Genomic DNA, 19,573 nt, shown 5'->3' on the forward strand with positions numbered 1-19,573 from the left:
TCCCAGGAGTTATGTTGCAAGTTGCCTTGTCATAGGTTTATAGATTTCTAACAATGCTGGTTGGGTTCAATAACAAAGAAGATTTTCCTTAGCGGAGTACTTACCCCAAGGTAATGGCCATCAATGAACACGACAGGGAGGGAAGGAGCTTCAGAAACACGCCGGCATCGCTCATCTAGCTCTTTTCCATAGTCACCGTTCAAAGCTATGTTTTTCTCTTCAAATTTTACTCGATGGTTTTGGAAGATCTTTCTAACCAGTTCACATCTTTCAAAGGTTGTTCGTACAACACGAAGGCAAGTGGTATAAATCACTACACGGTCAAATTCTAGGTCAGTTGATGGTTGCTGAAGAAAAAACATTGTAGTATAGTGTCAATATTTGCATTTACTTTCTTACATCTTATTATTTTAAGACAATTAGCATTTCAGTGTGTTATACATTAAAAGTATGCAGCAGAGTTGAAGTGCCATATTTGTCAATGCTAAGACATGTTTTTATGTTAGAAGATCTGTAATTAAAAAGTGGATAACACTCAACATAATTTAAATGGCATAATTTAATTCACAGTGTTTTTTCTGTTCTCAGTGGCAAATCAAATAATGGTATATCTTCAATTGATGATGTCTCACATGGCATACCATGTGGTAAAATAAGGAATGATTGAATGATCTCTCTTGTGTTTTGTAGACATTTTTCAATTACTAGATCTGCCTCTTAAACCCGAAGTAAAAAATGTGACAGAACAGTCAAGGTTAGTATTTCACCATTTGAAAATCCTCCCACTTATCAATTTAACAAATTTTGTGGTCTTTGGGCCACTATTTCCTGGAGATAACAAGATGTATATCATAGGATTGTTCTGAGGTTTAAGTAGCACAGCAAATGTGCATGCACTCTGTTGAGCAACAGAGCTCCAATGTGCAGCGAGAAAGGTCTGCAGTGACCCAGAGGGAGTGCATAGAAACCAACACCATAGTGGCCAGCGGGTCAGAGCCAGGCATGGAAAGGAAGGAAGGAAACAGGTACACTACAACAGAGGCAAGCAACTCTCACAAGCAAGATGATTCTCTGTGTGTGAATCTTGTCTTCTATATTTCCTGCTACATCTGAAGTCAGTGACTGCATTCCAGAGAAAACCTGCCCAGTACTGCTAGGGCCACACAACATAGGCCCTGACAACATTAGGAAAGATCCTCTTCTTCCTTGTCACAGTCTTTCTTGAGGGAGACTAAATGAAATACAACTATACCATGAGACCAAGGGATATGTGAGTTTTCATTGGGCCACAGTTGTTGAAACACAAGGACGCAACTTACAAACCCCTGTTAAGGCAAACCTTTGATTGGAAACCAGTCCAGACAACTAAATGCTAGAATCAGAAGGTAGGATACTAAGCCCCACCACTTTGTATTCAAAGAAGTCAGAACAGTGCATCGGAGGTGAATGTACACATAGTCCTAAAAAGGTCTAAAGTCATTAAGATGGCAAGGCAATGATGTCCACCTCACCAAGAAAGAGGACATTTTTTCCTGATGACACAATATATCAGGGATGAAAGAATCACTGCTTCCCTCAATAGAGTTTACACGCTAAGCTGAAAACCCAGAGACTTGGAGGGACCAAACAGGTGTCATAAATGCGGGGCCAGACCAGAAATAAAAGAGATATTAGTGAGAGGTAAAAAGTCATCTGAAAGATAAAAAATATCACTCAGCTTTAGGCAAGCTTCAGGCTGTCAGGCACGTTACTCACTGTTGTCAGACATGATTAATTAATTAATTAATTAATTTATTTATTTATGACACGATTATTTTAAATATAAGCTTGAAATATGATTTTTTTTAGGTTATTTATTTATTTATTTATTTATTTAAGAGAGACAGAGAGAGCATGAGCAGGAGAGGGACAGAAAGAGAGGGAGAGAGAAAATCCCAAGCAGGCTTCACACTGTCAGCACAGAGGCAGATGCAGGGCTTGATCCCATGAACCATGAGATCATGACCTGAGCTGAAATCAAGAGTTGGACACTTAACTGACTGAGCCACCCAGGTACCCCAAAATCTGGCATTTTATGGAAAATTTTATTCTTTCTAAATGCCAGAACCTCATTAAAAATGTATTCAGACCATGTGGACCAAAATATTTGAAGGCTGAATTTGACCTATACACTGTTAATTAATACTGGAGTAGAGAAACATTAGATACATCTTGACTCTGCCACTGGCCATCTTTGTGTTTTGGAGAAGCTAATGAACTAGTAAGCCTCAAACTGGTAAGTTTTGTTAACTGTCAAATGTGATCTACCTAGCAGGTTTGCTGAGGAGACTAAGTAACCAAGAAAATGAAAACAACTAGTGTAGGGCTTGACATGCACTACTGTGCTCAGTTACACACTATTACACTCCATATTGTGGGATTTGTAAGATTAAAAACACAAACAAGAATGAATCAGTGGGAAAAAAAATGAGTGGAGTTAATGACAAGAAAGGGGGATTGTTACTATGCTCTAGATGAAGAAGCATTGGTTTTCAAAGAGAGAAACAAAATGCCCAAGAACCTATGCGTTATCTTCATGTTCATGGTTATGGGCAAGTAGGGAATCAAGAAACTCACGACAAATACTGCAGCTCCTGGAAGTGCACTCAGGGTCCCTTTTCTCTGATGACATTATGTGCGTAAGTATGCATTGTTCCTCGGGCTGCAAGGCTGCTAGATCCACATTTGATTCCACCAACATGTTCCACTTTTTTCAGTAGCTACAAGTAACTTTTGAAATATTTGAGAAGACATACATTTTCCCCATGAGTAGAGGTGGGAGAGTTTAAGATCGGACCATTCTGCCGTCACAGTAACCAACTCATATAGGATTCTCTTTGCTTGTACCACTTTTCTGTGTGTCTCTGTGTCTCTAAGGGACACGCATTTAAAAAGTAGTAATAAGATGGACCCCTATTAGTGGCCATGTTGGATGCTGTTTAATGTAAAAGGAAACAAAGATATCCCTTTACCTCCTGTTGAGAATGAGCTTCACCTACAATCAATGGATCTCCAAATGTGTTGGATATTAGAATAAATTGGGGAGTTTTTAAAAATGCCCAAAGCCCAGGCCAAGTACATAACAATTAAATCAGAATCACCAGGAGTGAAAATCTCAGAATTGTGATTTTTTTTTTTTTAGAGCTCTGAAGGTGATTCCAATGTGCAACCAAGTTCTACTAGTTAGATACCAGTTGGAAATGCAGAAAAAAAGGCTTCACCCTAGATCTGCTGAGTCAGAATCTGCATTTTAACAAGTTCTCTGGGGAATTTGGATTCATATTACATTTTAAGGAGCCCCAGTGCAATTACACTGACAGCTTGACCTGACGGAGAAACTGAGTTTATGTCCCTTTAAAATAACCGCTAGTCATTCATTCAGTGACTAGAATCATTTATTTGCCAAACATGGTGCTAAGGTACTAGATATATAATGGTAAACAAACAATATTGTTCCCTAACAACCTGAAGCTCATAGTTTTTTTTTTATTTACATAAATAAATATAGATTCACAACCTGTTAAGTGTTGGAAAGGAAATGCACAAGTTGTTATCAGAGGCTACTGAAGGTGTGCCTTTTCTTGTTTCAGAGTTTGAGAAAGTGTTTTCTGATATTTGAGCTCTGCTCTGAAGAACAAGAAGGAGTTAGAGAAATTAAGTAGGTAAGAAAGCATGGGGTAAAGTATTATAGGTAAGTGCAAAGACCTTGAGATGGGAGGAAGACGGCATGTTTGAGACTCTGAAAGAAGGTCTTTTGGGACACCTGGGTTACTCGGTCGGTTAGGCATCTGACTTCAGCTCAGGTCATGATCTCAGGGTTCGTGAGTTCAAGCCCTGCGTCAGGCTCTGTGTTGACAGCTCTGAGCCTGGAGCCTGCTTTGGATTCTGTGTCTCCCTCTCCCCCTCCCCAGCTTGTGCTCTATCTCTCCCTCTCTCACTCAAAAATAAATAAACATTAAAAATTTAAAAATAAAAAAAAAGAAAGAGTCTTTTGCCAAAACACAAAGAAAGAGAACTACAGTAGTACTGATGATTCTGGACAGTATGCAGGATCTATATCATGTTGTACCTTTATAACCACCTTAAAGATCTGTGAGCTTCAACCTCAGAGCAATGGGAAATTCCCGAAGGTTTTTAAGGAGGAAGGGAGGAATTTACATTAAAAAAAAGTAAGTGCAGCAGGGCGAGTGCAGATAGTTGCACAAAATGTGTATAGCAGGGTCTAAATGAATGATTCCTTCAGGGCTGTGTAGCCCACAACTGGAGCAATCATACTGAGTCTTATTCCCAACTCCCTTGGTCTGAGAACTGAGACTGAATACGGGATAAAATGAGGGTAGGAAATTTGGTTATCTATTAGAATAAGCTGTTAAGTAAAGTGTTCTAAAAAGACCTTATTGAACAATTTTTGGGGGTATGATTTGGAAGTAGATCTTCCTAGAGGTAGAAGCAGGTTGAATGATTTCCCAAAGTCTTTTCCAGTTTTATAAGATGAATTTAAATGATATTGTCTTTGGCAAAAAAAAAAAAAAAATCCTCTTCTACATTTGTGTCATTTTCTGTCCCTCAACAGATTTGTCAAAGCATCTGGCCAGAAATCTAAAAATAGCCGCTCAATGGTTACTGTCCTTCTTCTCCCTTCCTAGGGGTTACCATGGGAATAGCGTAATGAAGGATGGATGCATCTGAGACAGTGCTGAGAAGCCATTGGGATTTGCAGCCTGCTTGTTTTGAGAGAGCCGACCTAGATATTCATAAAGGCAGGCCACTTCTTCCCTTCCACTGATTAAACAGATGAATCTTAGGAGTGACCTGAAGCCTCACCAGAGCCTGCAGCAAATGAAGATATGTTGGCAAGGGACGGAAATTGCTACGCACAAGACATAGAGGTTACGCAATAGCCAATTTATGTCCTCAACCTGCACCTGCCTTGTAAGAGCCACTGTGAAATTGTAGTATTCCAGTTACTTCATCATCTTGGGGCAATTCTGGAGCCCCCATGCCCACTGAAGCCTCCATGCCCACAGGAGCTGCCACTGGAATTCAGGCCAAGAATTAGTCCCCACGGCTCCCTGACAGAGGATCCCTGGAGCAGACCCAGCTCCTCCGGCTGGAGGAAATCCAGTGGGTTATTTCCATTTGACCCTTTGCCTGTCCAGCCTGGCAATGGTTTAAAAAGGCCTCCTGAAATAGGGGTCCCCAGACACCTCCAGGAATTCAGGTCTTAAACAAAAATAAAAACCAAAACCAAAAGTAACATTTTAAAACATCAATGGCAGATAGAATGCTAGAACTTTACATTCATAATCCTTACAATCGCTTACACGTTGTTATTGCCTGCTTTATTTGTAGACTGAGAAAGCTAGGCTCAGGATAAGTGTCCTAAACAGGGTGACAGAATCAAAATTCAGTAATTTAGAAAACTGGAACCAGATGCACATCTTTCCAAAATCCACATGTTTCCACTGAGCCAAGATGAACCACCAAATCACCCTCTGGTTTTATTACTATCTCCCCAGGATAAAGCTGTTGCCCAAACACAGTTGGCTATAGACCTAATTCATCACCTGTGAGATAAATGTGATTTAAAGAGGTTTAACTCTTTCCTAAATTATGTTCACACATGTAACAGGAAGTAACATCACAAGAGGGGTATTTTAAACTTTCTTGTTTCAGTCTGAAGATATTCCTTGGAGATGGGGAAGGTGTAGAGATCTTTCCTCCTCTACCTGAGAACAAAGAGGTGAAATGATTAGTTTAGAGCCACACAGCATGTCAGAAGGTAAACTGGGACTAGACTCAGACAGACTTTTTGATTAGCAGGCAATGGGCGAAACTGGCTCCAGGAAATACCGTTTTTATTTATTTATTTATTTATTTATTTATTTATTTATTTATTTACTGTTATCTGTTTATTTTTTAAGTATGCTTCATGCCCAGCACAGAGCACTGCAATGCAGTACTCGAACTCACAACCCCGAGATTATGACCTGAGCTGAGATGAAGAGTCAGATGTTTAAGCAACTGAGTCACCCAGGTGCCCCTTGGAACTGCCATTTTAAAGAGCAGGTGCTTGCCTGTGGAAGCAGGGCTGTGGGCCTTTGTACAGGATGAGAATTTTATATCTCTTTCTTTCTCTCTCTCTCTGTCTCTGTCTCTCTCTCTCCCCCTCCCTCTCCATGCTATTCTGTAAATCCCTATAGCTATTATGCATGTTCTGAGATGCACCCCCCAGGGAACTTCTCTGTGTCCCTTTATAAGACACAGATTATAAAAATAATTATAATAATTATTAGTTACTGTATGACTGCATAGATATGTAGTCCTTGGGACTTTACATGTAGAACTTTCATTTATCAAGAGATAAGGATTATAATTCACGCTTTACAAATAAGGAAACTAAAGCTTAGAATAAACTTAAGGTGCCCAAATACCTCAGGAAAAAAGGAACGGAGCCAAAATTTTAACCTGGGTCTGCCTCCTAAGTCCTTGCTTTTGCCACAGGAAGATACTATATACCCCTCTTAAATACACCCAACCAATGGGCCATACTGTTCTAGAACTCAGTGATGAAATATACCATGGATGAACTGTCACAGGGACAGTCCTAGAAATTCCCCTCACTCATCCCTCCACTTCATTCTACTATCTCTGGCTGGATGTCATTGCTTTACACAGACCTTCACCCATCATCATATGGAAAATGGGCCCTCTACCTTCATACCCAATTCTTTCCTTTATAGTACCTAGCACTGCTAGACATTACCTTGTGTTTGGTTATTGATTTGCTGTCTGTTCCCCCCAAATAAAATATTACCCTGCCAAAGCAGGAACTAAGTTTTGTAGTTTTGTTTACAAGAATTAAGAACCAAAAATATGACCCGGTACGTCGTAGATGCTCAATAAGTACCTTCTGGCCTCTTTCCCACACATTTAATTAGAACTTGGTTTGAATTTGCCTCTTAAAAACTGTACATTCTTGGACAGTTATTTAATCTCTTCAAATTTGAGTTTTTCTTATCTATAAAATAGGGACACAAATGCCTCCTTCATGAGGATGTTTTCGGATTCAATGATTTACTCAATAGAAAAGCCCTTGGCATGAAACCTGATGCATAATAAACACTCAATAAATGTTACCTTTTGATTATTAGTATTACCATTATTACAAAACGTTATCGACACACACCATCAACAGCACTATCACCCCCGTCATTATAACCAACTATGTGAATCAGACTAACTTCATCTTGGACAATTCCGCCATGATAACCATTCAGAGACCTGAAGCCTTGAGCACAGCATCCCCCCCCTCCACATTCTTTCTTTTTATTTAATCACACACATAATAACCCTTAAGTACACCCTTGAGGCACAGTGTTCTTGATCTGCCCTGGTGCTATGACTATGACCCACAACTATTCTCAAACATTTCCCCCCAGTTGTTCCTCATCAGTACTCCCAGCCTCTAGGAGACAAAAGCAGGTCTTACAGGAAGTGGGGTTGTGGACATCTCCTCATCTTGGGCAGAAGCCCAAGACTGCTGTCCATAAACCCCTTAATAAGACATTTCTTATCAAGTTAGACTTATCTGCCTTTTTCTTCAGTCTCCCATCTCCTTCAGCATTTGGAGGTCACTTTGCACATACCTCCCTTTCATGGAACACCAAGTCCAAATTCACATGTCATCAGCCTCATAAGCCTGAACGGCAAAGTTAAACCTCATATTTACACAATGATCAAAAATTAAATCTTTTTAATGAGTTAAATTTCCAGTTACATTTGTTTGGATGCACCATCAATTCTAAGAGTGAAAACAACAAAGCGGAACATATACATCAGATGCCATAAAAATCCCTCCTTTCTAACTCTGGGTGCCCCCTTGGTGGCATGAAAGAAATGCATGGGCACAATCTTTGCATGCAAAGATTTCTGAAGAGTGTGTTTTCTGTTTTTGTAATGCTCTAAGACCATATAAGTTAATGACTTTCAGTTATCACCTCAGGAATTATCTACTTGTCCAAATCAATTATTGAGTTGGCCTAGACATTAACTGAAAAGTCAATGAACCTAATGAATCCTTCATACCAAACAAACAAAATGTATTTTTCCAGAAAGTTAAGCTGAAACAATGTTGATTTCATAGCACATCTGAGTTAATGAAAATGAAGGTGCCCCACTCCTCCGCCATAGAGACCTTAGAAAAATGTCTCAATTCTGCCAACTTTGTATTAATCAAGCATGGGGAAGTTTCACTTGAAAATATAGATTTTTGTCTGTTCTTCAAAAAACAGTATCTGACAACATTAGTTTTGTTGCATTCTTGTACAAAAACAGTAACTGAAGCTTGGTGGCAGCTACCCTCTTTAGTGGCATATGTCTCCTGATGCTGCGTGTAATGTCATTCCCTTAGATCTAGACAATTTCATGCATTAACATTACCTGCATTGCTTCTTTCATTCAGAGCTTGTGATGCTGCATCCAGTCTAGTGAGTCTGTACACACACCTTATATGGGAGGAAACTGAGACTCACAGTTTATTTACTTGAATCAACTTTTGGGGGGAAGCAACATGTAGTGGGGGGGGGGAACCCATCTTGAGCCAACACTTTGGCACTTAGTAGCTGCAAGAACTTGGGGAAATCAGTTTACTTTTCTGGAACTAGTTTTTCTCTTCTCTAATATGGGAATAGATATAATCCAGCTGACAAAGGAGTTGTAGGATCATATGTAAAATGCACCTGAAGACACACTGTAAATTATAATACTTTACAAACACAGCAGCTGTCATCACTGCCCAGCCATCCAGTTGAGAGAAAAGGAACAAGCCTCTAATGGAAACCACCTTCCTACCAAACCAAACTTCTCCTCCCATATGAATATTTTGGTTTCTACAGACATCGTCAGAAATATTATTTATTGGCCTTTGTTATTCTGCTCATCTCTGCAGGTAAAACTGCCATCAGGGTGAGTGCCAAAATCACATTCAGGAACATCCAATCCCGGGTGATGTGCTTTACAACACTGAAAAGCCAGGCAGCAACTGAACTAGGAACATCCTGCAAATGGAGACAGTGGGGGAAAAAAAAAAACTTTCCCTCTCATCCTCTGAAAAATTCACATTGCAAAACCAGAAGAGATGAAAGTGTTGAACAATAACATCAGAATAATAAGTGGGTAGAGTGCCTTCACCATTTTCCTAATGCCTTTCATCTTTTTACTTCACAAAAACCTGGCACTCTTTCTTAAAGGTATAGGTGCCCTTTTTCTTCCGTTCTCCCAAATATATACATATCATAAATAAATCAAAATCAAACAATGAAAGATTAAAATCTTCCTCAGTTTTCTACATCAAAAAAAAAAAAGGCTGAATAATCAGCTAAATGAGATCAATCCCTTTTAATGGGTTGGGATGTGACAGGAATCTCCTTTAGAGGTTATAATACCTGCATCTCATCTCAGCTTCATGGTTTCATAAATATCAGTGTGATGAAGAGAAGTGATCTTAGTCTCTGTGGAATTCCCAGAATAGATTGAAAACCAAGAGCAACAAAGGCAGTGAAAACTCAGAAGTCGAGAAAATTGGACCCAGCCTCAGGCAAATCCTTATTCCTGCCTCCTCCTGGGGAATCCAGGTTTAACTCTTATGTCCTCCTGACTATTCTTATTGTCATGATTCCAACCTCACCTAGGTATGCTCTTCTCCAGATTCCAAACACTGCACACAGGAGAAGAAACTGCTGGAGAGTACTTATGGAAAGCTTGGAAGTTGCCACATGAAGCTGATATATGTATTTTTTTGAGCATTGAGTCCTTCAATTCTATAAGGAACAGAGGCACTATCATTATCCTAACTTTTCAGAGGAGGAAACTGAGACACAGAGAAGTATGTGACAAGTCTAAAGCCAGAAATCTAGCAAATGATGGAGCTAGTATTTGATCTGAGTAGATCATAGAACTCAAATCTTTACATGGTGCTATTGGCCATATACTGACTCTGCTTGAGTGTATCTATATCCCATTTCATCCCGTAGAGAACAAAATATTAGAGGGAGAGATACAGGATTTATGAATCCTAAAGTTTCATATATATATGGATTTTGGATACATAGTATATTAGTTTCCTAGGGCTGCTGTAAAAAATTACCACAAACATAGTGAGTGGCTTAAAACAACAAAAATATATTGCCTTGCAATTCTGAAAGTCAGAAGTTCCAAATGGGACTGGGCATAAATCAAGGTGTCAGGAGGGCTACGCTCTCACTAAGGCTCTAGGGAAAAATCCATTAGCTTCCCCTTCCCAGGGTCTAGGGGTCACCTGCATTCCTTGATCTTGGTCTCTTCCTCCATCTTCAAAGTATAGTGTAACAGTCTCTACTTTCATTGCCACATCTCCTCACTGACTTTTGTGCCTCTTTTTTTTTTTTTTTTTTTTTTTTTTGAGATAGATAGAGGGTAAGCAGGGTAGAGGGGCAGAGGGAGAGGGGGAGAGACAACCTCAAGCAAGCTCCTGGGATCATGACCTGAGCTGCAATTAAGGGTCAGATGCTCAACGGACTGAACCATCGAGGTACCCTGTGCCTCCCCATTGTAAGTACCCTTGTGATGACATTGGGCCCATCCAATAATCCAAGATAATCTTCCCATCTCAAGATCTCTAACTTAATTACATCTGAAAAGTCCTTTTTGCTGTCAGGTAACATATTCACAGTTTCCAGGAATTGGGACATGGACACCTTTGACAGGATGGGGGTGATGGTGGGAAACCATTATTCTGCCTAGTAGAGATAGATAGTTTTAAGGTACTGGATCATAGGTACAGGAATAAAGGACTTCAAGTTATACAATCTTAAAACAGAAAGGAAAATGGAGATCATTTATTCCAACTTGGACAAAGGTATGGCAATATCAAGAATATGCTCAAACTTCTGGTTATTGAACTATATCTTCCTCATTGTGCTTAGCAACTTGCTTTATAAACACAAAATAAGGTAATTCTAGTAAGGTAGGTATGAAACACCTTGTTCTTCTAAGACCTTCGACACAATCACTTGTGAGTAGAACTTTCTCCAAGTTGCTACTGAAGAAATGGAAAGGATATTTAAAAAGAAGCAAGAACAAAAAACAAAACAACAACAACAAAAAAAGTCAGGTGCCTGGGTGGCTCAGTTGATGAAGCAGCCAACTCTCAATTTCAGCTCAGGTCATGATCTCACAGTTAATGAGCCTAAGCCCCGCATCAGGCTCTGCACTGACAGTGTGGAGCCTGCTTGGGATTCTGTATTCCTCTATCTCTGCCCCTCCCCCACTCATGCTTTCTCTCTTTCAAAATAAAGAAACTTTAAAAGGAAAGAAAAAAAAGATTTGTCTGATCCTTATCTAACCAGTGTACTTTGTCTCCCTTTTCTACCTTTTACCTAAAAATATGCTTTGCTTCCTCCAAACAAGCCTTAGAAATTGCTCTGAAAAACCAGATGCTAAGCATGACAAAATGAGGGAGGTACTTTGTGTTACATGAAAAGGAAAACACAAATGAAAATGTTTAAAATTTCTGCATAAAGCCAGAGGTTGAATTTGTCTGTGTTCTCCACAAAAGCAACTGACTAATTTTTCAGTACAGCTTCAAAGAGATAAACAAATAACTGTAAGATTTCAAAGGCAAGAAAATGTTGCTTTTCCATGTCTTCTCAAATTTCCCCAAATCAGGTTGCCTTAATAAAAGTAACTAAATTGTGAAGCCCATTAATCCCACAGAAGCAGATGTGAAGGAAGAATAATGCTCAAAACCTTACAAGTCATATATTTTTTCAAGTATATACCATACTATTTGAGATGACCAATGTAATTTTGTGAAGGAAGTTTACTTGATATTGATTGCATATTCAAATAAGAAATGCAGGTGTTTTTAAATAAGATTAATCACAGTATTATCGGAAGGAAGAAAATAATTTCTGGAAATGTTTTTCAGCAGACACTGCTTGCTTTCATACCAGAGCTCCTGACTCGAGCTGATTATCGAATTTTGGAGATTCAGTTATTAGGAAAGAAATATGACTAAATTATTGAACGAAATACTAAGTCCCATTAAGTGGAAAATTTCATTGTGAATAATTTTATTAGTAACCTGATCAATACTGGAAACAAGAAAATATTCATTGATGATTTTTTATGTTACAGGCATCATGTAAATGAATCCATTTATTGTCACTAAAATCCTCACAACATACAATGCCAACAGATATGATTATTCCATTTTCACCGACAAAATAAAAAAGTCACAGAGAGATTGCAAATTTTCTCAAGGCACATAATCATAAAAATCTTTTCTCGTTGGCATATGTAACACCACCTCTCCTAGATTTTCTCTTACATGTCTGGCTGTTCCTTCTTTGTGTTTCGCTAGAGCTCCTCCTTCCTCTAAGAATTCTGGTTCCCCTGGGCTCTCAGCTTGGTCCACCTCCTTCTCTCTGGATGATCTCATCCAAGTTTCAATAGCTAATTGAAGGCTGATGAACTCTCAGGGGTATATCCTCAGCTCAGACTCCACTCCAGCAATCCAGATTAGATATCCAGCTACCTATGTAACATTTCCACTTGGATATACCCTCTACACTAGAATTCAGAATGCCTGAAGCTAACCTCTTCATTGCCACTATACCTAAAACCAGTTGCTTAAAATCTGGGAACAGTCCTGGTTCCTCCAGAGATTTCCCGTATCACCAACCCCATACTCTACAAATGAAGCAGTCCTATCAATTCTTTCTTTGTATGTTTCATGCCTGTCTCCTTCTCTCTGTCCGCACTTCTACAGATTTAACTCAGGTTCGTACAATTTCTCACCGACATTACAGCCTCTCTACTTTAGGGGTATGGATTCCAGTTGAATCCACACCACAGTTGCAATCCACATTGCAGTAGGTGTATGTAATTCTGGAGAGGATAATTTTGTAGTAGTCATCTCTGATTCAATTGATACTACATTGCCAGGCCAAAAGCTAAAGGCTGACTGTTGCATAGCAGCCAACAGGATGCATTCAAACAAACCGCCAAAGGATGCTTTCACTCGTCCTCATTTTATTTTTTTCAATAAAGGGAAGAAAAAAGACCAAAAGACTTGTGTTTACAATTAAGATAAAATAATGTAGTGTCATTCAAATAAATGATGATTTTAGAAATACTGAAGGATAAGACAATAAAGTGGTACTCAAATATACACATATATATACATACATATATATACATATATACACACACATATATACATATATACATATACATATATATACACATATACATATACATATATGAAGCATGAGGTAGGATAAAAACTGGCTAACCACCTTTAAAATAGAATAGAGAACATCATTATTCTACATTAGTCTCCATCAAGATGGGGTTAAATGCTTGTGCAGATGTTAGCCATGCCTGAGGAAAGGCTAGCCTGTTGCCTTTATTGTCATCCACCGTCTACCTGGCTGCTTCTACTAAAATGGTATTTAAAGTCTCTAGACATGAACAACCACCCTCTGAAGAGATCAACTCACAATTCCAAACCTACATGGCACAGTCATACCCTCAGCCAGCCCCCAGAGAGAGAAACCACCTTTCTCTCTGGCTCTCAAGCTATCAGAATTCAAGTATAGAAGATGCCAGACATGGTGTTCTCATCACCCCCAAATGTGGAGAAAGCAGAAAGGAGGAAGGAAACAGACTGAAAAGAGAAGTTTGCAACAGCACTTCCCTTTTCATTTCCTTCTCCACCCCTGTCATGGTCACGGTTAATTTACATGAGTCGATAAATAACTTCCTTTTCCTGTATTTTTTGTGTTGAGTTGGTCATGTTTGTCACAACCAACCAAAGATGCAGTTACAATACCTGGGGTTTCAGCAGACGCGACGAACTTTAGTGATGACATTTTTCTCTCCAGAAATAAAAACAAACTTTTTAGGGGAAATCAGACTTTTTAGCAGTTTTCACGTGCTTGGGACATAGCCTATTTCTACACTCATATATCACCTAGGTTCGAATAGAATCAGTGGCTGAAGACTTCAGGAACGGCTGACTGATCTCTTCCCTCTTGACTTCATGGTATGAAGAATTCTGAATCGGGGGGCACCTGGGAGGCCCAGTCGGTTAAGCACCAACTTCAGCTCATGTGATGATCTTGTGGTTCATGGGTTCAGGCCCCACGTCAGGCTCTGTGCTGACAGCTCCGAGCCTAGAGCCTGCTTCGGATCCTGTGTCTCCCTCTCTCTCTGCCTCTCCCCTGATCATGCTGTCTCTCTCTCACACAAAAATAAAATAAACATTTAAAAAATTTAAAAATATTTTTAAAAATAATATAAATTTTTAAAAAGTTCTGAATTTTGAGGGGTGAAACCTATGTTGTGAATCTCATCTCTGCTAATCTGTAGTAAAGTGGCCTATAACAAATTGATTCCCACATTCATAAAATAGTTAAAACCCTCCTGCATCCACATCACCCAACTCATGGGGATCAAACAAAATGGATGGCATTACCGTAGTCTATACAGCCATGCATAAGTAAGTGCTATTAATTACTTGCAATTCTCAAGAATAAATCTTTGAGGGGCACCTGAGTGGCTCAGTTGGTTGAGCATCCAACTTCAGCTCAGGTCATGGTTTTATGGTTTGTGAGTTCAAGCCCCACATTGGGCTTGCTCCTTCCAGTACAGAGCTCGCTTTGGATCCTCTGTCCCCCTCTCTCTCTTCCCCTCTCCCACTCATTCTCTCTCCCTCTCTCTCTCTCTCAAAAATGAATAAACATTAAAAAAAAAGAATTAATCTTTGAATCTTTGATATCTTTTCTATAAATTCTCTCCCTTGAAGGACTAACCTATTTGGTTGCCTTCAATTACCACCTTCCTGCTCCTGGCTCCCAGGTCAATATTTCTTTTCCTTTCTTCTCACCTGAGCTAGTCTAAGAAGCATTTCCTTTTTAAAATCTGGACATTGCCTCAAACTCAGCAAGTCTAAGGTCATACTCTTCCCCAAATTCATGTTCTCCCTGAACTTCCACCTCTGGCTTTGGTCTGTCCATCTTCTACTGGGTCCTGGAGTTGCCTTCCAACCACTCCTCTCTATTGATCAGATCCAATCATAAACCAGTTTCTACTGTGGTCGCGTCCCTATAAATTTCTCACACATCTCTATTGCTCTCTTCTTATTGCCCTCATGCAACACTAAACTCTCATCACATTTGCCTATGTTATTATATCCTAACCTGTCTAATTCTATTTTCTACCCCTTGCAATATCTCCTCTCTAAAATCTTCAAATCTTCCTGGTAACTTACTGATTTTATATACATAGGTACACACACACACACACACACACACACACACACACGCGCGCGCGCGCGCACGCACACACACATTGCAACTATGTAATGTAAATGTTTTTATTTCTTAGAAAGATGAGGAAGCTGAGGCTCAGAGATATAAAACGACTTGCCCTAAATCATGGGGTTATGATGTGGAAAAACAGAATTGAACACTAGTACGTCTACCTCCCAAACTGATGATGCAGTGCCTTCCACTAACTTGCCACATTGCAGCCCTTCCATCGAGGCCATGTGCCTTTCTTTCATTCTCAAGCATCTTCCTATTCCCCCCTTACCCTTCAATCTATGATTTCCTATGTCATGAATGGCATTACGTCTGACAAATAGTTGTGAAAAGACAATATTCAGATCTTCAAGTCTTCCATCCCTGTGTTAAAGTTGAACAGAGAGAGAGAGAGAGAGTGAGACAGAAAGAGACAAAGAGGGAAGGAGAAAAGGAGGAGAGGAGGAAAGGAGGGAGGGGAGGAAGGAAGGAAGGAAGGAAGGAAGGAAGGAAGGAAGGAAGGAAGGAAGGAAGGGAGGGAGGGAGGGAGGGAGGAAGGAAGAGAATCAAATTTTCTAAAATTCTTATAGGAAACAGGATACATTGTTATCACTTCTCAAAATATGGCCCATTAGAGCACCTGCATCAAATCCCCAGGATGCAGGTCCCAGGCTCCTCCCCCACTGATTCTGGAGCAGTAGCTCTCCTACTGAAATAAGAACCCCAGAGAATTCTTATGCACACTACAGTCTACAAATCACCAAAACCTGAAGTCTCTGGATGTTCTTGCCACAAAACGGAATTTTTAAACAGCATAGTCTATTTGTGCTCCTTCGCGAGTGAACAAACATTCCATAGGAACTGTGCCTAATTCTGGTGACTATCAGTGGATGAGACTGACACCCTTTTCTCTTTCTTACTGAAAGAAGGGCTCCTAATTAAAACCTCCCATGGAGCTGACAGTAAGTCAGGCTCAGGCACCTGCACTCTTATTTCCTTGCCTGATTTTGTGAAGGAAATGTAACAGAAGCTAGAGTGAATATTTTTAATGTTTATTTTTGAGAGAGAAAGAGAGAAAGCAGGGGGGAGGGGCAGAGAGAGGTGGACAGGGAATCTGAAGCGGGCTCTGCACTGACAGCAGTGAGCGGGTGTGGGGCTTGAACTCATAAACCATGAGATAATGACCTGAGCCAAAGTTGACGTTCAACTGACTGAGCCACCCAGGCACCCCAAAGATAGAGTGAAATCTTACACAAAATCCAAATGATCGCTAAAACACTCAACTCATTTGACTTAAACCTCAACTTCTCCAACTTTTCTACTTGTATATGCTTCACATTACATCCGATTCACCATATCCAGAGTACTCAGAATTAAGGGTATAATTTCCTCCTCTTATATTTTGTTAGAATGATTTCATTGTTGTTATCATGCCTAGGACCAAAAGTTTCCAATTATGATGCTCTAGTCCCACACAAATAACTTCAGCTGTTCTCTCTTTCTTTCCTTGAAGTACAAACAGAACTTCATATTTTTTAATTGAAGTACAGTTGACATACAATTTTATATTAGCTTCAAGTGTACAACACAGTGATTCAACAATTATATACCTTACCAAATGCATACCACAGTTAAGTGTAGTTACCATCTGTCCCCCTACAAACTGTATTTGACTGTATTCCCTATGCAGAATCTTCATCCCTGTGACTTACTTATTTTATAACTGGAAATCTGTACCTCTTAACCCCCTTCAACTATTTCACCCATATCCCCACCGCCTTCCCTCGGGCAACCACCAGTTTGTTCTCTGTAGTTATGTAAATCTGTTACTTTTACTTCCTCTTTTATTTTTTTTTTAAATGTTTAATGTTTATTCATTTTTGAGAGAGAGGAAGAGAGATAGAGTATGAGCAGGGGAGTGGCAGAGACAGAGGGAGACACAGAATCTGAAGCAGGCTCCAGGCTCTGAGCTGTCCACACAGAGCCCAACTGGGTGCTCAAACCCACAAGCCATGAGATCATGACCTGAGCCGACCAGACCGACTGAGCCACCCAGGAGCTGCCCCCCCCCCCTTTTTTTAATTTTTAAAAATTTACTTCCTCTTTTAAAGACAGCACAAGAACAGGTTGTGAATTGAAAACCTTGTGAGCAGCTTTTCAAATGACGTGCTCAAGTTGCTGTTTTAGTTTAGAGGATATGCCAGGTTTAAGGATAAGAAAAAGCTTCTTGATGGTTTCCTAACTTGATCCACCTGTATCATTTTAAAAAGGGGAAGAGGACATTGCCACATACCTTAAGCTCTGTTCGTTTTGCTTTCTTTGGCTTTTTGTTTTACTTCTAATTGTGAGGATAACTGCATCCTTAAGAATTTACACTCTCCCTGCTGACATGTACTATAAGATGACTGATCTATTTTAGGGCCTTCTGTCTATTCTCATTAAAGAGGGACTTGATCTAAGCAATCCCAACTGAAGCAGACAGTGTGGTGTGATGGGAATAACACTGGCCTAGGAATCAAAAGTCCCAGATCTTATTTCCAGTTTGGCCACAACTTCGGGGCCTTTATATGATCCCTTCAGAACTCACTCCCTCCAGAAGTCACTAGCCTCTATCAAATGAGAGGAGTGGACTAGATCAAGGGCCACAAATCCAAAGGTTTCTCAGGAGCTGGGCAGGTAAAGCATTAACAGAAGATGACAGCGGTAGTGGGGATTATCAGGACTGGATTTTATGCCCTCTCAAAAGGCATTCGAATTGGAAATAATTTTAAAACAGTGTGTTAACCAAACCTCTGGAAGCTAAAGTTAGCCCACAAGCTACTTATGATCCCTGAACAAGATAGTTTTTCAAGTACCTCTCCGCTTTAACCATACGTGATTCTAAAATAACAAGTAATGGTAATTGAAATCACCTTGTCGTAAAGATAACAAAAATTAACATCTATCAGGTACTTACTTGTCGCCAGGCTCTTAGCTAAAGACTTTACTTACAGTAACTCATTGTAATCTTTATAATTACTCAGTGAGGTGGGTATATGGTTATAATCCCTCTTTTCCAGAGAAGAAAATCAAAGCATAGAGAGTTTAAATAACTTGTCCACACTAATCCTTATGTTTTCATGTTGCAATTGCCTTATGTTATCCTCAAGTTTTGTGTTTAAGATACATTAATTTTGCTTTGGATTTATTCCTTTTTCAAGTATAAAGAAACCAGCGAAACAATTAGTACTCATGTGAGCCTGCTCCCTGGAAGCAATGTACCGTTCTTAACATTCGACATATTTTCTCCTGGTTAGTGTTCCACGCATTTTGAATTCAGACATCATACTGCATAATTCTGATTTTATTTTTAATTTAGGTGTTTAATTGATATGTTTTATACTACATGTTGTCAGGAGCATTTCTCCATGTCATAAAAAAACCCTTCGTAAATCTCATTTCTAATAAATGCCTAAAATTCCATTAAAAAAAATTAGAAAAGCACGATGCAACAGAGCAAACGAGGCTTAATTTCAAAGTTGATTAAATATTCAAGTTACAAACCTTAATCAAGAGACTTAATGAAGGATAAAAATAATATGTGAAAGTTAGGAAATATTTTATATGTTAACATTATTTAATGTTTTACTCCATTAAAGTAATAAATAATCAAAGTTATTTTTGATGTCTCTAAATTACTGAATTAGCATTGTGTACATAGAGGACCAGTTGTTATTAACAAGCTAGAGAATAAGAATGGAAGTTGGGGCGCCTGGGTGGCGCAGTCGGTTGAGCGTCCGACTTCAGCCAGGTCACGATCTCGCGGTCCGTGAGTTCGAGCCCCGCGTCGGGCTCTGGGCTGATGGCTCGGAGCCTGGAGCCTGTTTCCGATTCTGTGTCTCCCTCTCTCTCTGCCCCTCCCCCGTTCATGCTCTGTCTCTCTCTGTCCCAAAAATAAATAAACGTTGAAAAAAAAAAAATTAAAAAAAAAAAAAAAAGAATGGAAGTAAATTTTTATAAAAAGTGGGTTATCTAAAATGTTAATAACTTTTACAATTAAATTAAAAGTGTTTTTATTGGCGCGCCTGGGTGGCTCAATCGATTAAGCATTCTACTCTCGGTTTCATCTCAGGTCATGATTTCACAGTTTGTAAGTTAGAGCTTTGTGCTGACAGTGTGGAGCCTGCTTGGGATACTCTCTCTCCCTC

At 39.5% G+C, this 19,573-nt stretch overlaps 1 protein-coding gene across 1 annotated transcript in view; it reads right to left on the reverse strand.

The window, feature by feature from the left end:
* The window catches only part of GRXCR1 (glutaredoxin and cysteine rich domain containing 1), a 133,950-nt gene that overhangs the window by 65,430 nt on the left and 48,947 nt on the right, over nt 1-19,573 (reverse strand). Inside the window, exon 2 of the mRNA XM_025921720.2 lies at nt 105-347. Coding sequence (XP_025777505.2) covers nt 105-347 — 243 coding nt within the window. The remainder of the gene's footprint in view (nt 1-104; nt 348-19,573) is intronic.

Source organism: Puma concolor, chromosome B1, assembly GCF_028749965.1.
Source record: "Puma concolor isolate L17-30 chromosome B1, mPumCon1.1.hap2, whole genome shotgun sequence".
In the NCBI taxonomy this organism is placed as follows: Eukaryota; Metazoa; Chordata; class Mammalia; order Carnivora; family Felidae; genus Puma; species Puma concolor.